Source organism: Mandrillus leucophaeus, unplaced genomic scaffold, assembly GCF_000951045.1.
Source record: "Mandrillus leucophaeus isolate KB7577 unplaced genomic scaffold, Mleu.le_1.0 Scaffold75, whole genome shotgun sequence".
Taxonomy (NCBI): domain Eukaryota; kingdom Metazoa; phylum Chordata; class Mammalia; order Primates; family Cercopithecidae; genus Mandrillus; species Mandrillus leucophaeus.
The window spans coordinates 1,572,276-1,585,976 of record NW_012108141.1 but is presented as its reverse complement, the minus strand read 5'-3'; the positions used below and the strand labels follow the sequence as shown (position 1 = coordinate 1,585,976).

General features: G+C 37.1%; 1 protein-coding gene across 2 annotated transcripts in view; it reads left to right on the top strand.

Moving 5' to 3' along the window:
- The window catches only part of CDKL2 (cyclin-dependent kinase-like 2 (CDC2-related kinase)), a 61,057-nt gene extending 48,533 nt beyond the window's left edge, over positions 1-12,524 (top strand). Inside the window, exons 11-12 of one of the 2 annotated variants that reach the window (XM_011966177.1) lie at positions 7,442-7,530; positions 9,855-12,524. In XM_011966177.1, coding sequence (XP_011821567.1) covers positions 7,442-7,507 — 66 coding nt within the window. In that variant the 3' untranslated portion in view covers positions 7,508-7,530; positions 9,855-12,524. The remainder of the gene's footprint in view (positions 1-7,441; positions 7,531-9,854) is intronic. The other variant, XM_011966176.1, reaches the window with a different exon arrangement.
- Positions 12,525-13,701: the final 1,177 nt, after the last annotated feature.

The window sequence follows — 13,701 nt, the reverse complement described above, 5'->3', positions numbered from 1 at the left end:
TTTTTTGGACATGTGGTCTTGCTCTGTTGCCCAGGCTGTAGTGCAGTGGCATGCTCATAGCTCACTGCAGCCTTGAACTCCTGGGCTTAAGCTATCTTTCCACCTCGGTCTTCCAAGGAGCTGGGACTACAGGTGCAGGCCACCACGCCCAGTAATACAATTTTTTTTTAGAGGTGGAGTCTGTTTATCTATCCATTTTCCAGCTGAGGGACAGTGAAGTTGTTTGCAGTTTTTGACAATTAAACGTGAAGTGTTATATAAACATTTGTAAATGTGTTTTTTGTGTGTGAATATATAGTTTCACATTTAGTTGGTAAATACCTGAAAATGGATTTGCTGGGTCATTTGGTAAGTATATGTTTAACTTTATAAGAAACTATCAAATTTTTCCAAAATGACTACATCATTTTGTATTTCAACCAGCAATGCATAATAATTTCAGTTGTGCCTTATCCTCACCAATACTTGGTATTGTCAGTTTAATTTTAGCCATTCTAATAGGTGTGAAGTGGCATCTCATTGTGGTTTTAATCTGTATTTCCCTAATGACAAAGATGTTGAGAATCTTTTGTCATTTGTATATCTTCTGTATATCTTCTTTGATGAAATATCTGCTCAAATCTTTTGCCCATTTTTAATGGTTGTTTGTTTTCACATTGTTGAGTCATTATTTATTTTGATGTTCAAACTAGTCCAGTTTTTCTAGTGGGATCCCCTTCAAGGTAGCTTCTGTCTCCTTTTGACATGTCCTCATTATTCTTTGAGGAATTCTTTGCTATCTGGTGCAACAGATAATGCAGATTGATTTGTACCAACCTGGAATCAGCCACTTCTCTAAGGATCCCTAGTTTCCTTTAGTAGAAAATCATATTTAGAAATTAAGATCTGGGCTCTAGGTGTGTTCATTGATTTGGGGGAGTCATTGTTCCAAGGCCCTCTTAGCGGACAGAGCTAGGTACATAGACCTAGGTACATACACATTTACTATGAGTTTATTTCTATTTCTACGTATGGTTACTGAAATCTACAAAGATACCCCTAATTGTAATCCAACACCTAGAGTTTGGTCTAGTTTACTATTCTCTTCTTTAATAGTGAGAAATTTAGCTGTATGTTATTCCATGTATAATTTAATATCAATATAATTTATTATTTGATTGATTATTTTATATATATGTAACCTCCTGTAACTGCTACTGTGATTTCCCTTTTTTAAAAAAGATATATTTGTCATGTTTTAACATTGAGATTTTGTTAGCTGCATAAAACAAGTTGAGAAGTGGTCTCTCTTTATTTCCTGAAAAGGTTTAATTAGTTGGTGTTATTTGTTCCCTGAATGATTAATAGAATTCTCTGATGAAGCCATCTGTCCCAAGAGCTTTATTTTGGGGAAAGTTTTGGATAATTTTTTTTTTTTTTTTTTGAGACGGAGTCTGGCTCTGTCACCCAGGCTGGAGTGCAGTGGTGCGATCTTGGCTCACTGCAACCTCCACCTCCTGGGTTCAAGCAATTCTCCTGCCTCAGCCTCCCGAGTAGCTGGGATTACAGGCAAGTGCCACCACGCCCGGCTAATTTTGTATTTTTAGTAGAGAAGGGGTTTCTCCATGTTGGTCAGGCTGGTCTCGAACTCCCGACCTCAGGGAATCTGCCTGCCTTGGCCTCCCAAGGTGCTGGGATTACAGGTGTGAGCCACCGTGCCCAGCCTGATTTCAATTTCTTTAAAAAATACAGTGCTATTCAGATTTTCTGTTTCTTCTTGTGTCTCTTTTGGTAGGTTGTATTTTTTAATACTTTTGTTCATGTCATACAATTTTTAAAATTTGTTGGCATGATGTTGTTCATAGTATTCTATTATTGTCCTTCTGTTTTGTTTTTGTTTTTGAGATGGAATCTTGCTCTGTCACCCAGGCTAGAGTACAGTGGCACAATCTCAACTCACTGCAACCTCTACCTCCCAGGATTAAGCGATTCTCCTGCCTCAGCCTCCTGAGTTACTGGGATTACAGGCGTGAGCCACTACACTTGGCTAATTTTTGTATTTTTAGTAGAGACGGGGTTTCACCATGTTGGCCAGGCTGGTCTCAAACTTCTAACTTCCAGTGATACATCCACCTCAACCTCCCAAAGTGCTGAGATTACAGGCGTGAGCCATTGCACCTAACCTCTTATTGTCCTTTTAATATCTGTAAGGACTGTGATGATTATTCCTTATTTATTTTTACTTTATTATGTTCACTTTCTTTTTCTTGATCAGTATAGTTAGGAGTTTGTCAATTTTGTTGTGTTTTTCAACAAAATCAAGCCTTTGGCATTGTTAATTTCCTCTGTTATCTGTCGGTTCCCTATTTTTATTGATGTCTCCTCTTAGTTTTTCCCTTTTTGGGTTTATTCTGCTCAATTTTTCTAGGTTCTTAAGGTAACTCATCACTTGGTCACTTAGATTTTTGTGTGTGTAATGTAAACATGTAAAGCTACACATTGTCCTCTAAGCACTGTTTTACCTTCATCCCACAGCTTTTGATATGTTGTATTTTCATTTCTATGCTTATTGAAATGTACAAAGATTCCTTTAATTCGAATCCAACATCACAGAGTTTGGTCTAGTTTACTCTCCTCTTTGAGAGTGAGAAAATTAGCTGTATGTTATTCTATGTATAATTTAATATATTTACTTATTTGATTAATTATTTTGTATATATCTAACCTCCTATTACTGCTACTATAATTTCCTTTTTTTTTAAAAAAAGATATCTTTGTCATGTTTTAACATTAAGGTTAGTCCAGGCTGGGTGCAGTGGCTCATGCCTGTAATCCCAGCACTTTGGGAGACCAAGGCGAGTGAATCACGAGGTCAGGATATCAAGACCATCCTGGCTAACACGGTGAAACCCCGTCTCTACTAAAAATACAAAAAAATTAGCCAGGCGTGGTGGCGGGCGCCTGTAGTCCCAGCTACTCGGGAGGCTGAGGCAGGAGAATGGTGTGAACCCGGGAGGCAGAGCTTGCAGTGAGCCAAGATCGCCACTGCACTCCAGCCTGGGGGACAGAGCTAGACTCCATCTCAAAAAAAAAAAACAACAACAAAAAAGGTTAGTCCATACGTTTTCTAATATCCCTTGTAATTTCTTCTCTGACCTATGAATTATTTAGAAATGTTGTTTAATAGCCAGGTATTTGAGGTTTCCCTAGATATCTTCTTACTAATTTGTAATTTAATTCCATTGTGGTCAGAGAATACACTCAGTGTGATCTTGATTTTTTTAGACTCAATGAGACATGTTTTATGGTCTACAGTCTATCTTGCTGATTGACTTGGTTCCCTTTAAAAAAATGTATATTCTTTGTTGTTGGATTAATTGTTCTATAAATGTGAAACTAGATCAAGGTGGTTAATAGTACAGCATTCTTTAGATCATCTATGCTCTTAATTTTTTTTGTTTAGGTCTATCAGTTCTTGAAAGAGTGCTGTTAAAATCTTTTACTATGTTCTAGAATTACCTATTTATCTCTTATATCTGTTTGATTTAATTTAATTACATTAATTTATTTATTTCAAGACAGAGTCTTGCTTTGTTGCTCAGGCTGATCTTGACCTCCTGAACTCAAGTGATCCACCCGCCTCGGCCTCCCAGAGTGCTGGGATTACAGGCATGAGCCACCATACCTGGCCTATATCTATTTATTTTTGCTTCATGTATTTTATTATTTTATTATTATTTTTTTTAGAAATGGGGTCTCACTGTGTTGCCCAGGCTGGAGTGCAGTGGCATGATCATAGCTCACTGCAACCTTGAATTCCTAAGCTCAAGCGATCTTCCCCCATCAGCCTCCTGAGTAACTAAGACTATAGGCACAGCTCACCACACCCAGCTAATTTTTTTCTTTTTTGTTCTAAGAGATGGGGTCTTGCTCTGTTGTTTTGGCTGGCCTTGCTGTGTTGTTCAAACTCCTGACCTCCTCCTGAGCCTCCTGAGTAGCTGGGATTACAAGAGTGAGCCACCACGCCTGGCTGCTTTATGTATTTTAAATCTCTGTTATTAGGTATTTGCACATAATTGTTTTGTCTTTCTGATACATTGTCCCTTTTCTCATTATGAAATGCCTCTCTTTATCTCTGGTAGTGGTCTGTGCTTTGAATTCTGTTTTATCTGATATTAAAATAGCCATTCCAAACTTCTTATACGTATGTTTGCATAGTAAATCTTGTTGATTTCATTTACTTTCACCCTATCTGGTTTTTATATTTATATTTAAAGTGTTTCTTTCACAGACAGCATATAAGTAGGATCTTTCCTTTGTATACATTGTGTCAGTCTTTGCCTTTTAATTGGAATGTGTATTCATTTATTATTTCAGCTACCTTAGAGATATGGTAGTCCCCCCTTATCTATAGTTTTGCTTTCTGCATTTTCAGTTACCTCTGGTCAACTGTGGTCTGAAAATGTTAGTGGAAATTTCCAGAAATAAACTGCTCTTAAGTTTTAAATTGCACGCCATTTTGAATAGCCTGATGAAATCTCGAGCTGTCCGGCTCTGTTCTGCTTGGGACATGAGTCATCCCATTGTCCCATGTATCCATGCTGTATACATATGCTACCTACCCTTTTATTGCTTAGTAGCTGTCTAGGCTTTCAGATAAAAAAAAAAAAATACAATACTATATATTTAGGGCTTGGTACTATCTGAGGTTTCAGGCATCTGCTGGGGGCCTTGGAACATATCCCTCACGAATGGGGGGGACTACTTAACACACTAAATTAATATCCATTTATTATCTCAGTTTCTGAGTCAGAAGCTTGGGCACAGCTGCTTCTCTGCATGAGTCTCACAGGTAGAAATCAAGGTGTCTGCAGGGCTGCATTATTTTCTGGAGGCATTAGAGGAGAAACCATTTCCAGGCTCACTTAGGTGGTTGGGCTAATTTAGTTCCATATGGTTGTAGGGCAGAAGTCCTTATTTCCTTGTTGGCTAACAGCTGGGGCTTGTTCTCAGCTTCTAGATGCCACCCGCATTCCTTGGCTCATGGCCCACTTCCTCTGCCTTCAAAACCAGCAACAGTGGTCAAATCTCTCTTACACTTGAATCTCTCTGACCACTCCTTCTGCCTCATCTCTGACTCACTCTGATGCTAAGAGCTCATATGATTACACTGGGCCCATGAAGATAGTCTATCCTAATTAGTAACATTTAACAGCAAATTAGTAACAATTAACAGCTAATTAGTAATATTTATTCCATGTACAAAGTCCCTTCATATCAGTACTGAAATTAGTTTGATTAACTAGGTAGGGACAGAAATCTTAAGGGCATAGCTTTACAATCCTGCTGACCACAGAATGTTTAGACCATTAACATTTAATGTGATAATTGATGTTTTTGAATTTAGTCCCATCTTTTTATTATTTGTTTTCTGTTTGCTCCTGTTTTTCCTTTCCAGTTTTCTTTTGTTTTTGAATAGTTTTAGTATTTTTTCAGCAATATCTTTTTATATATTTTTTTAGTGATTGCTCAAGGAATTACAATATACATCACTAATTTTTCATAGTCTACATTGTACCCCTTGAAATAAAAAGTAGGAACTGCCCATCCATTTCTCCATCATCCAGGAAAGACGTTGGTTCTGAGGTTGACATACCTATGAAGGACGGTAACTACCATAGCTTCCAGCGCTTTGGCAAAACCTCAGCTGTGTGATCTTCTGGCCAAATGTCTGTGATTTCATATTGTTGGAACCTTTATTGTATCCCTGGGGGTTGCAGCTATCTGTAAGATTGCTGTGGCTGAAGCAAGAAAGAAGACATATGCAGATTTCTGCAGAAATTATGATTCCGTGAAAGATTTGGGGGAGATGGGGAAGGCTGGTATCTTTCAGAATACAAAGTGATTTTGGAATGCAAAGGATTTCTTTGGGTTGAATTACCTAGAAGTTTGTCACTTACCTGTGTTCCTGAACTATGAAACATGAATATGTGGTCTAAGAAATAATTTCTCTTGATAAATAATTAACAACAAAAGAAGTAGGAACCTTGCAAACGTATTCCCTTCTCCCCAGTTTGCACTATATGTTAGAACTTCATATGTACTACATTTATATGTCTTCAGAACCCCAAATACATTACATGTTTTATTTTAAACAGTCATAAATATTTTTAACAATGTATGAGAAAAAAGTTATCTTTTATATTTACCTAGCTCTTTACTGTTTCTGTTGGTCTCTCTTTTTCCCTAGATTCCAATTGTCCTCTGGTATTATTTTCCTTCAGCCTGAAAAACTTCTGTTAGCATTTCTTGCAGAGCAGGTCTGATGGCAACAAATGTTCTTAGTTTTTCTTCATTTGAGAATGACTTTATTTTACTTTAATTCTTGAATTATATTTTATTGGATATAGAATTTGGGTTGACATGTTTGTTTTGTTTTGTTTTGTTTTCCTCTCAGCATTATAAAGATGTGATTCTTCTGTCTTATGATCTCTGTAATTTCTGGTGGAAAATTCTCAGGCATTTGAATTGTTTCCCTATACGTAATGTTTCATTTTCCTCTAGTTACTTTCAAGATTTAATTTTTATCTTTTATTTTCATTAGCTTAAATATGATGTATCTAGACATAGTTTTCTTTGAGTTTATCCTATTTGGGGTTTGACAGCCTTTTTGAATCTGTAAACTTACATATTTTACCAGATTTGGGAAGTTGTTGGTCATTGTTTTTTGAAATGTTTTTTTTTTTTTTTCCTGCCATAATCTCTCACCTCTCCTTCTGAGAGTCTACTGATATGTATGGTAGACCATTTAGTATTTTCTCATAGGTTCCCGAGACTGTTCACTTTTTCCTAAACTTTTTTCTTTCTAATCTTCTGGTTGGGCCATTTCTATACATCTATCCTCAAGTTCTCTGACTTTTTACTTTATCATCTTCATTCTGCTATTAAGCCCATCCAGTGAGATTTTAAAATTTCGGATACTGTACTTTTTAGTCCTAAAATATACGTTTGACTCTCTTTTATAGTGTCTATTTCTCTGCTAAGAGTTCCTATCCCTTCATCCATTTCAAGTATGTTTTCCTTTACTTCATGTAGCAGAGTTATAAGGGCTGCTTCAAAGTCTTTATATGATGGTTCCAACAGGTTTTTGTTTTTGTATTTTTGTAATAAGTAGAAGAGATGGGCTGTAGTGGGCTTACACTGCCATAGCAGATCAGAATTATCTTTTAACATAAGCATAAACTAAGACCAAAGAATAACATCCACTCAACAGTAATGTTTGGTACTAAAAAAACAGGAAAAGAATAATGTCCCCTTACTTCGTTCTTTTCCATGTAGGCAACTTGAGCTATGAATAGTTAATTCTAAACATCTAATATTTGAACAAATAGAATTGAAATTTTGGGGAAGTGGAACTTTTGGAATTACTGAGAACCTATGATGCTCTGTTATTAATTTACAGGTATCAGGACCTCCCCTGTCAGATGATTCAGGGGCTGATTTGCCTCAAATGGAACACCAGCACTGAGAACCATTTTGGTTCTGAACTGGGTAGGTGTGATTTCCCATACTTAAAGCCGTGCAGCCTTTCACGGGTACTATTTTGTGGCTTGCTGAAGACCAATTTTTCAGCTGAAACCTTCTCCAGTGATTGATTCCATGAGAGCTTCTGATAGAGAAAGTGTTGCCACTTAGAAAACGAGAAGTAGTATTTATCTCTGAGATGAAATCCCTTTTCATAGAGCATATATCTCTTGCTCTTAAACTAATCTCCTGCATTTTATTGGATATAGTAATGTGAATTTAGTGTGACAAGTGCTCAAGAAAGATATATACCTATCTCCCTTATCAGTCATTTGCCCTGTGGGCCTGTAAAGCAAGACTGATTATAGTCATGCCTCGCTTAATGTTCTGAAAGATGCATCCTTAGGTGATTTCACTGTTATGCTAACATCATAGTCTACTTACACAAAGTTAGATGATGTAACCTACTATACTCCTAGGCTATATGGTACAGCCTATTGCTCCTCAGCTACAAACCTGTATAGCATGTTACTGTGCTGAATACTGTAAGCAATTGTAACACAATGGTAAGTATTCATATATCAAAACATAGAAAAGGTAATGCATTGCACTATGATGTTATCATGTCTATGATGTCACTAGGCAATAAGAATTTTCAGCTTCATGATAATCTATGGGACTACCATTGTATATGCAGCCCATTGTTGACCTAAACATTGTTATATAGTGCATGACTATACTTGGCAATATTTTTCCCAATAAAGAGAGATCAGTGCTATACCAAATTATTGACTTCCTTTTAAATATAACTTTTTTTAGTGTTAAAAAACCAAAACAAAAATCAGACTTTTTTTTTTTTTTTTTGAGATGGGATCATACTGTGTTGTCCAGGCTGGAGTTCAGTGGTGTGATCTCGGCTCACTGCAATCTCTGCCTATTAGGCTGAAGTGATCCTCCCACCCCAACCTCCTGAGTAGCTGGGACCACAGGTGTGTGCCACAAAGCCCGCCTAATTTTTTGTATTTTTGGTAGAGATGGGGTTTCACCATGTTGCCCAGGGTGGCCTCGAACTCCTGAGCTCAAGTGATCTGCCCACCTTGGCTTCCCTAAGTGCTGGAATTAGAGGTGTGAGCCACCGTGTCTGGCCAATCAGACCATTTTGAGTGATAATTTATTTGCTCAAGCAAGTCATTCAATGTTTAATATCTCATTAACTATATAAAATATTATGAGGATAAATTGCCACATTCTCGTAACTTATTTATTTTTTTTTTTTTTGAGACGGTGTCTTGCTCTGTCACCCAGGCTGGAGTGCAGTGGCGCAATCTTGGCTTACTGCAACCTCCAAGTGATCCTCATGCCTCAGCCTCCCGAGTAGCTGGGATCACAGGTGTGTGCCCAGCTAGATTTTGTGTCTTTAGTAGAGATGGGGTTTCACCATCTTGGCTAGGCTGGTCTTGAACTCCCAACCTCGGGTGATCTGCCTGCCTTGACCTCACAAAGTGCTGGGATTACAGTCATGAGCCACCATGCCCAGCCCATAACTGTATTATTGGAATTAATCTGTTAATCTTTACAAAGCATTTTGAGCATCTGTGACATCAAAGGTGAATTCACTGTGAAGTGAACAAAGCTTAAGTTTTGATCTTTCATTTGCACAGGTCCTTTCAAGGCCCTGGGAGAGTCTTTGTAATTCATTCATTTCAGTTAATTCACGTTGAGCAATGAACAACTAATTCATACAAACTGTGTAAACTACCGGCTCTGCAAAACTTGTATGTGTTTTGTCAGAATTAGTCATTATTTGCATAAAAGGAGATATGTGTTACATATAGTAGTTCTTTTTTTTTTTTTGAGACAGAGTTTCACTCTTGTTGCCCAGGCTGGAGTGTGCAATGGCGCAATCTCCGCTCACTGCAACCTCTGCCTCCCAGATTCAAGCGATTCTCCTGCCTCAGCCTCCTGAGTAGCTGGGATTACAAGCATGGGCCACCATGCCTGGCTAATTTTCTTGCATTTTTAGTAGAGACGGGGTTTCTCCATGTTGGTCAGGCTGCTTGAACTCCCAACCTCAGGTGATCTGCCCACCTTGGCCTCCCAAAGTGTTGGGATTACAGGCGTGAGCCACCGTGCCTGGTCATACACATGATAGTTTTGATTGGTAATTGTTCTAAAGATTGTCTTAAAAATTAGCTGTTAACACATCAACTGAAATCTAAGGTTTTCTTAAACTACATAGTACCCACCAATATTATCAATATATGCAATGTGAGAAAGCAAGTGAGATAGAAATTAATTTTTAGAAGGATTTTATGTAAAATAGTTGATGGTATATCCTTCTGTGCTTTTAGATGCTGCTCTTGCACTTGAGATGACATCTTCTTGCAGCAAGAGTGCTGATATCCCAAGAGGAGAGATTCCTGGTTTTGATCATTTCCTTCTGAACTGCCTGCATTTTCTAAGGAAGGCCTTCTAGAAGAAGGAAAGACAAAGACTTCCACATGTTTCAAAGGAAGGTTGAACAAATGGCTCTCCTCAAATGTTATCCCATTACCTTTCACGTCCACCGATGCTATTTCAAGATATATCCAGTGGAAGAACAGTGATACGGTTCTTGTTACATGAATGTGTATTTACTTTTAGAAGATTGTATATTTTAAGTTACCCATGATTAAAAGTGAGTAAAAAAGGGGGACAGAGAGAAATATTATAAAAGGCCATGTTACTCATGCATTGAACTTTGTGTGTTTTCTGTATAAATGTGTACATTTATTTAGGAGTGGGTTTGGTGGGGGTAGGTGATAATCATTAGGATCAGTTGAAGAAAACTGAAGAAACTAGGATCAGTAAGAGAAACTGTTTGCTTTGCCCGAATTTAACTATGAAAACACACTTAAAAATCTTACATGTTTCTAGATATTAAGGGAATATGTAACTCCTGTCCATGGGTAGACGTGTATCTTTGGTTTCTGTACTTATTGTTGATGTTCTATCAGTATATTATGAGACTCTGACCTCTCTGCTGATCTTCTAAGAACCACACTAATGCAAGCTTGACAGAGAAACCTCTTTCGAATGACTTACTACCACTCTGGCATTGGCTAGTTCTCTGTATTATAAGATTCTGGTGCTAATGTTCCATACGGAATTGATCAGGACTGATTACTCTTCTGTGAACCAATTGCTATTGAACCGCCCAGCTGAAGAGGCTTTGGGGAGAGAATGTTCATGATTATGGACTCCACTTTTGTCCCCTGGTAGTTTATGGGTGATACTAGAATCCAGAGAAGTTCCTGTCTCCTTGTGACCTCAAACACTTAGGCCTTCTCAAAAACTTTCCACCAAGGTGCAAAATCATTTACCTACATTCCACACATCTTTTCCAATGCATGGATCCAGAACTTTTTAGGTGGGAGGAATAAACCAAGTTGGCTACAGGTTCTTGATTTCTGGGTTTCTAGCCATGCTCTGCTTTATCATTTTAGAGAATGGTTGTTTAAGGAACCAGAATTTGTGTGAGTTTTTTTTTTTTTTGCCTTAACCAGTTAATAGTGTGTTGCTTTTTTCCCAAAGCCATTGACTAGAACTTAGCTGAAGAATTTAACTAGGACTTTTCTTTTTTACTCTGAGGAGCTTAATATTGAAATTCTGACCTTGGATATTTAAGCCTCAAAAGAGTAGGATATTCAAGAGGAGGCAAATAAGGGGTTTCAACGTACAAGTCTATTTGGTGGTTAAATTAAAATTTGGTCTTAATTTAAAAGCTCTACTTTTAATCTGTGACCAGGTGTTTGACTACATTAGTATGGCTAACATGCTGAAAAAACTAGGGTATCGGCATTAATAGGCTTCATATTAAAATGCTACTATTTTATTTTTACTTTGAAAAACACTGCCAGTAGATTCTGCAGCATGGCCAGCAGGTAATACTTAAAGCCAAATGGCGCTTCGGCTTATTTCAATACTATTTTTATGTAAAGATCAGTGTGAACATATCAGCTCAATGGTTGAGGTTCTAGGATCAATTACCTTACAGTTTTTATACTAGCTTTTGATATCTTTTGCCTATTAAAACACCTTGTGAACTTTAGAATTAAGGAACTAAAAATTATTTACTATAAGTCCAAGTTACGACTTGAGGATCGTATCTAATTAGAACTGCGGCAGAACTACTAGAAAAAGAAGATTCTGCAAATTGGTTTCAGTGATTCTTGATGTAATCATAATCATCAACAATAATAGATATTGAATCAAAGTCATCCTTTTTTTAAGTTTAAGGTTATTTAGTTTCTCTTGCAAGGATATGATTTAGTCACATACTATAGGGAATATGTGTATGTACTGTTGGGGAGCAGTGGGCTTGCTGTGTGTATGTATGTTTTAAAATTAATAAATATTATCTTACTGGGCTCCATAGATGGTTTTAGTTTAGATTTATTTATTTAAGAGGCTATAAATAATATATACACTACTGTATGGTATTTAACAAATAAGTTTGAAATCTGTTAATTCTTCTTGAAAACTTTGGATGTAGGGGTGACAAGCTAATTTTCTTGTATAACTGGTGATATAAGCAGCATGGTCATAAAACAACATTTCTTGTGAAGACTAACTGGTAAAAGTTGTGACAGAACCTGGTTTTCCTGACCGAGAATCCCTTGCTTGCTTAGAATATCTGACTTCCCATTGAAATGGAACATAGAAAATGTGTTTCTTATGTGACTCTCATTATTGGTTCCTTTATCTTAGTTGTGCTAAAATATAAGGCTGGACTTGTAATACACTATGTATCAGACTAGATTGAAAAATGTGATCCATTTGTTTTCTAAGCCCTCCTCTATATAATTGAACCACTGTCAGGGGATTAGAGAAGAAACAGAGCACTGCTCCTAAGACTTTAGGCTAGTCTTAGTGAAATGGACTAAATGGATTTTTCTCTGTTGTTTTTTGCATTAAGTGTTTTTGCACTAGAAGAGGGTGCTTAACACTCCTCTATATGAATAAAAAATTTTGTTCTCACATTGTTTTCTCAAGGGTCTTATTTTTTCTGTTGATAGCTTCAGACATGAAATAACTTGAAAATGTAATTAATGTACACCATATTTTTTCTTAACATGCCCTCTGAGAAGTAAGTACCTTATGTTATCACTCGTGGGTAACTTGTGTTTTGTGTTTATAGATATTTGTGGATATCTGATGTTGAATATATTCTGAGAAATTTTCTTTTAAAACAAAAACCCATCCACAAAACAGCATTTTTCTTTGTGTTCAGTGAAAATTCGGTTTTGCCCATTGCACATTCTTAATTTCTATATTCTCTACTTTGGCACTCAGGGTCATCTCCTGTAGAAGTGAAGTTTCTGGTAACATTTTGGAAAATGTATTGTCGATTAACATGAACATATAAGAAAGGTTCAGGGAAATGAAAACAATGTATCTCAATTCAGCATGTTTTCCTATCCCTAAGCTAGGGTAGGATCTCCTATCAGTCCGGAGAACAGGCTTTCATATCAGTTTACCTCCATCCAGCTATCCCACTTGCTCTAGACCTGGCAAGTGATCTTCATTAATCTTGCTGCTAGGATTTAAAACTATCCCTTGACCCCCACAGAATAATGTTTTAATTGGTCACTTCCCTCCTTAACCTGTTTCATTATTTTATTTTATTATTATTATTTTTTATAGAGACAGGGTCTCACTATGTTGCCCAGGCTGGTCTTTAACTCCTGTGCTGAAACGATCCTCCTTCCTTAGCCTCCCAAAGTGCTAGAATTACAGGAGAGAGCCACCATGCCCGGCCTCCTCAACCCATTTTTAGTTGTCTTCCTTGGCTTCTCACTCTTTTTGTTTACATGTATACCTATCTCCCCCCCAATTTTTTTTTTTCTTTAACTAGAAAAGCCATTTATTGAAAGGTGTTAAGTTGCTCCTCAACCCACCAGAAGAGTCAGGATTAGATTCTGAAAACACAGAGGCAAGAACAATACCCAGTGTCACGGCCTCACTGAATTTTAAAATCTATAAAGATGGGGAACTTTATGTAGCACAGTGATTTCTATGTGACAATAGTAATAACCCTATGAAAGTAGGAATGTTATTCATGTTTTGTAGGCAAGATAATAGGCTTAGAAAACTTAAGGAATTGACTCAGTGTCACTCAATAAATGATAGAGCCGTGGGTGTTGAAATAAATATATG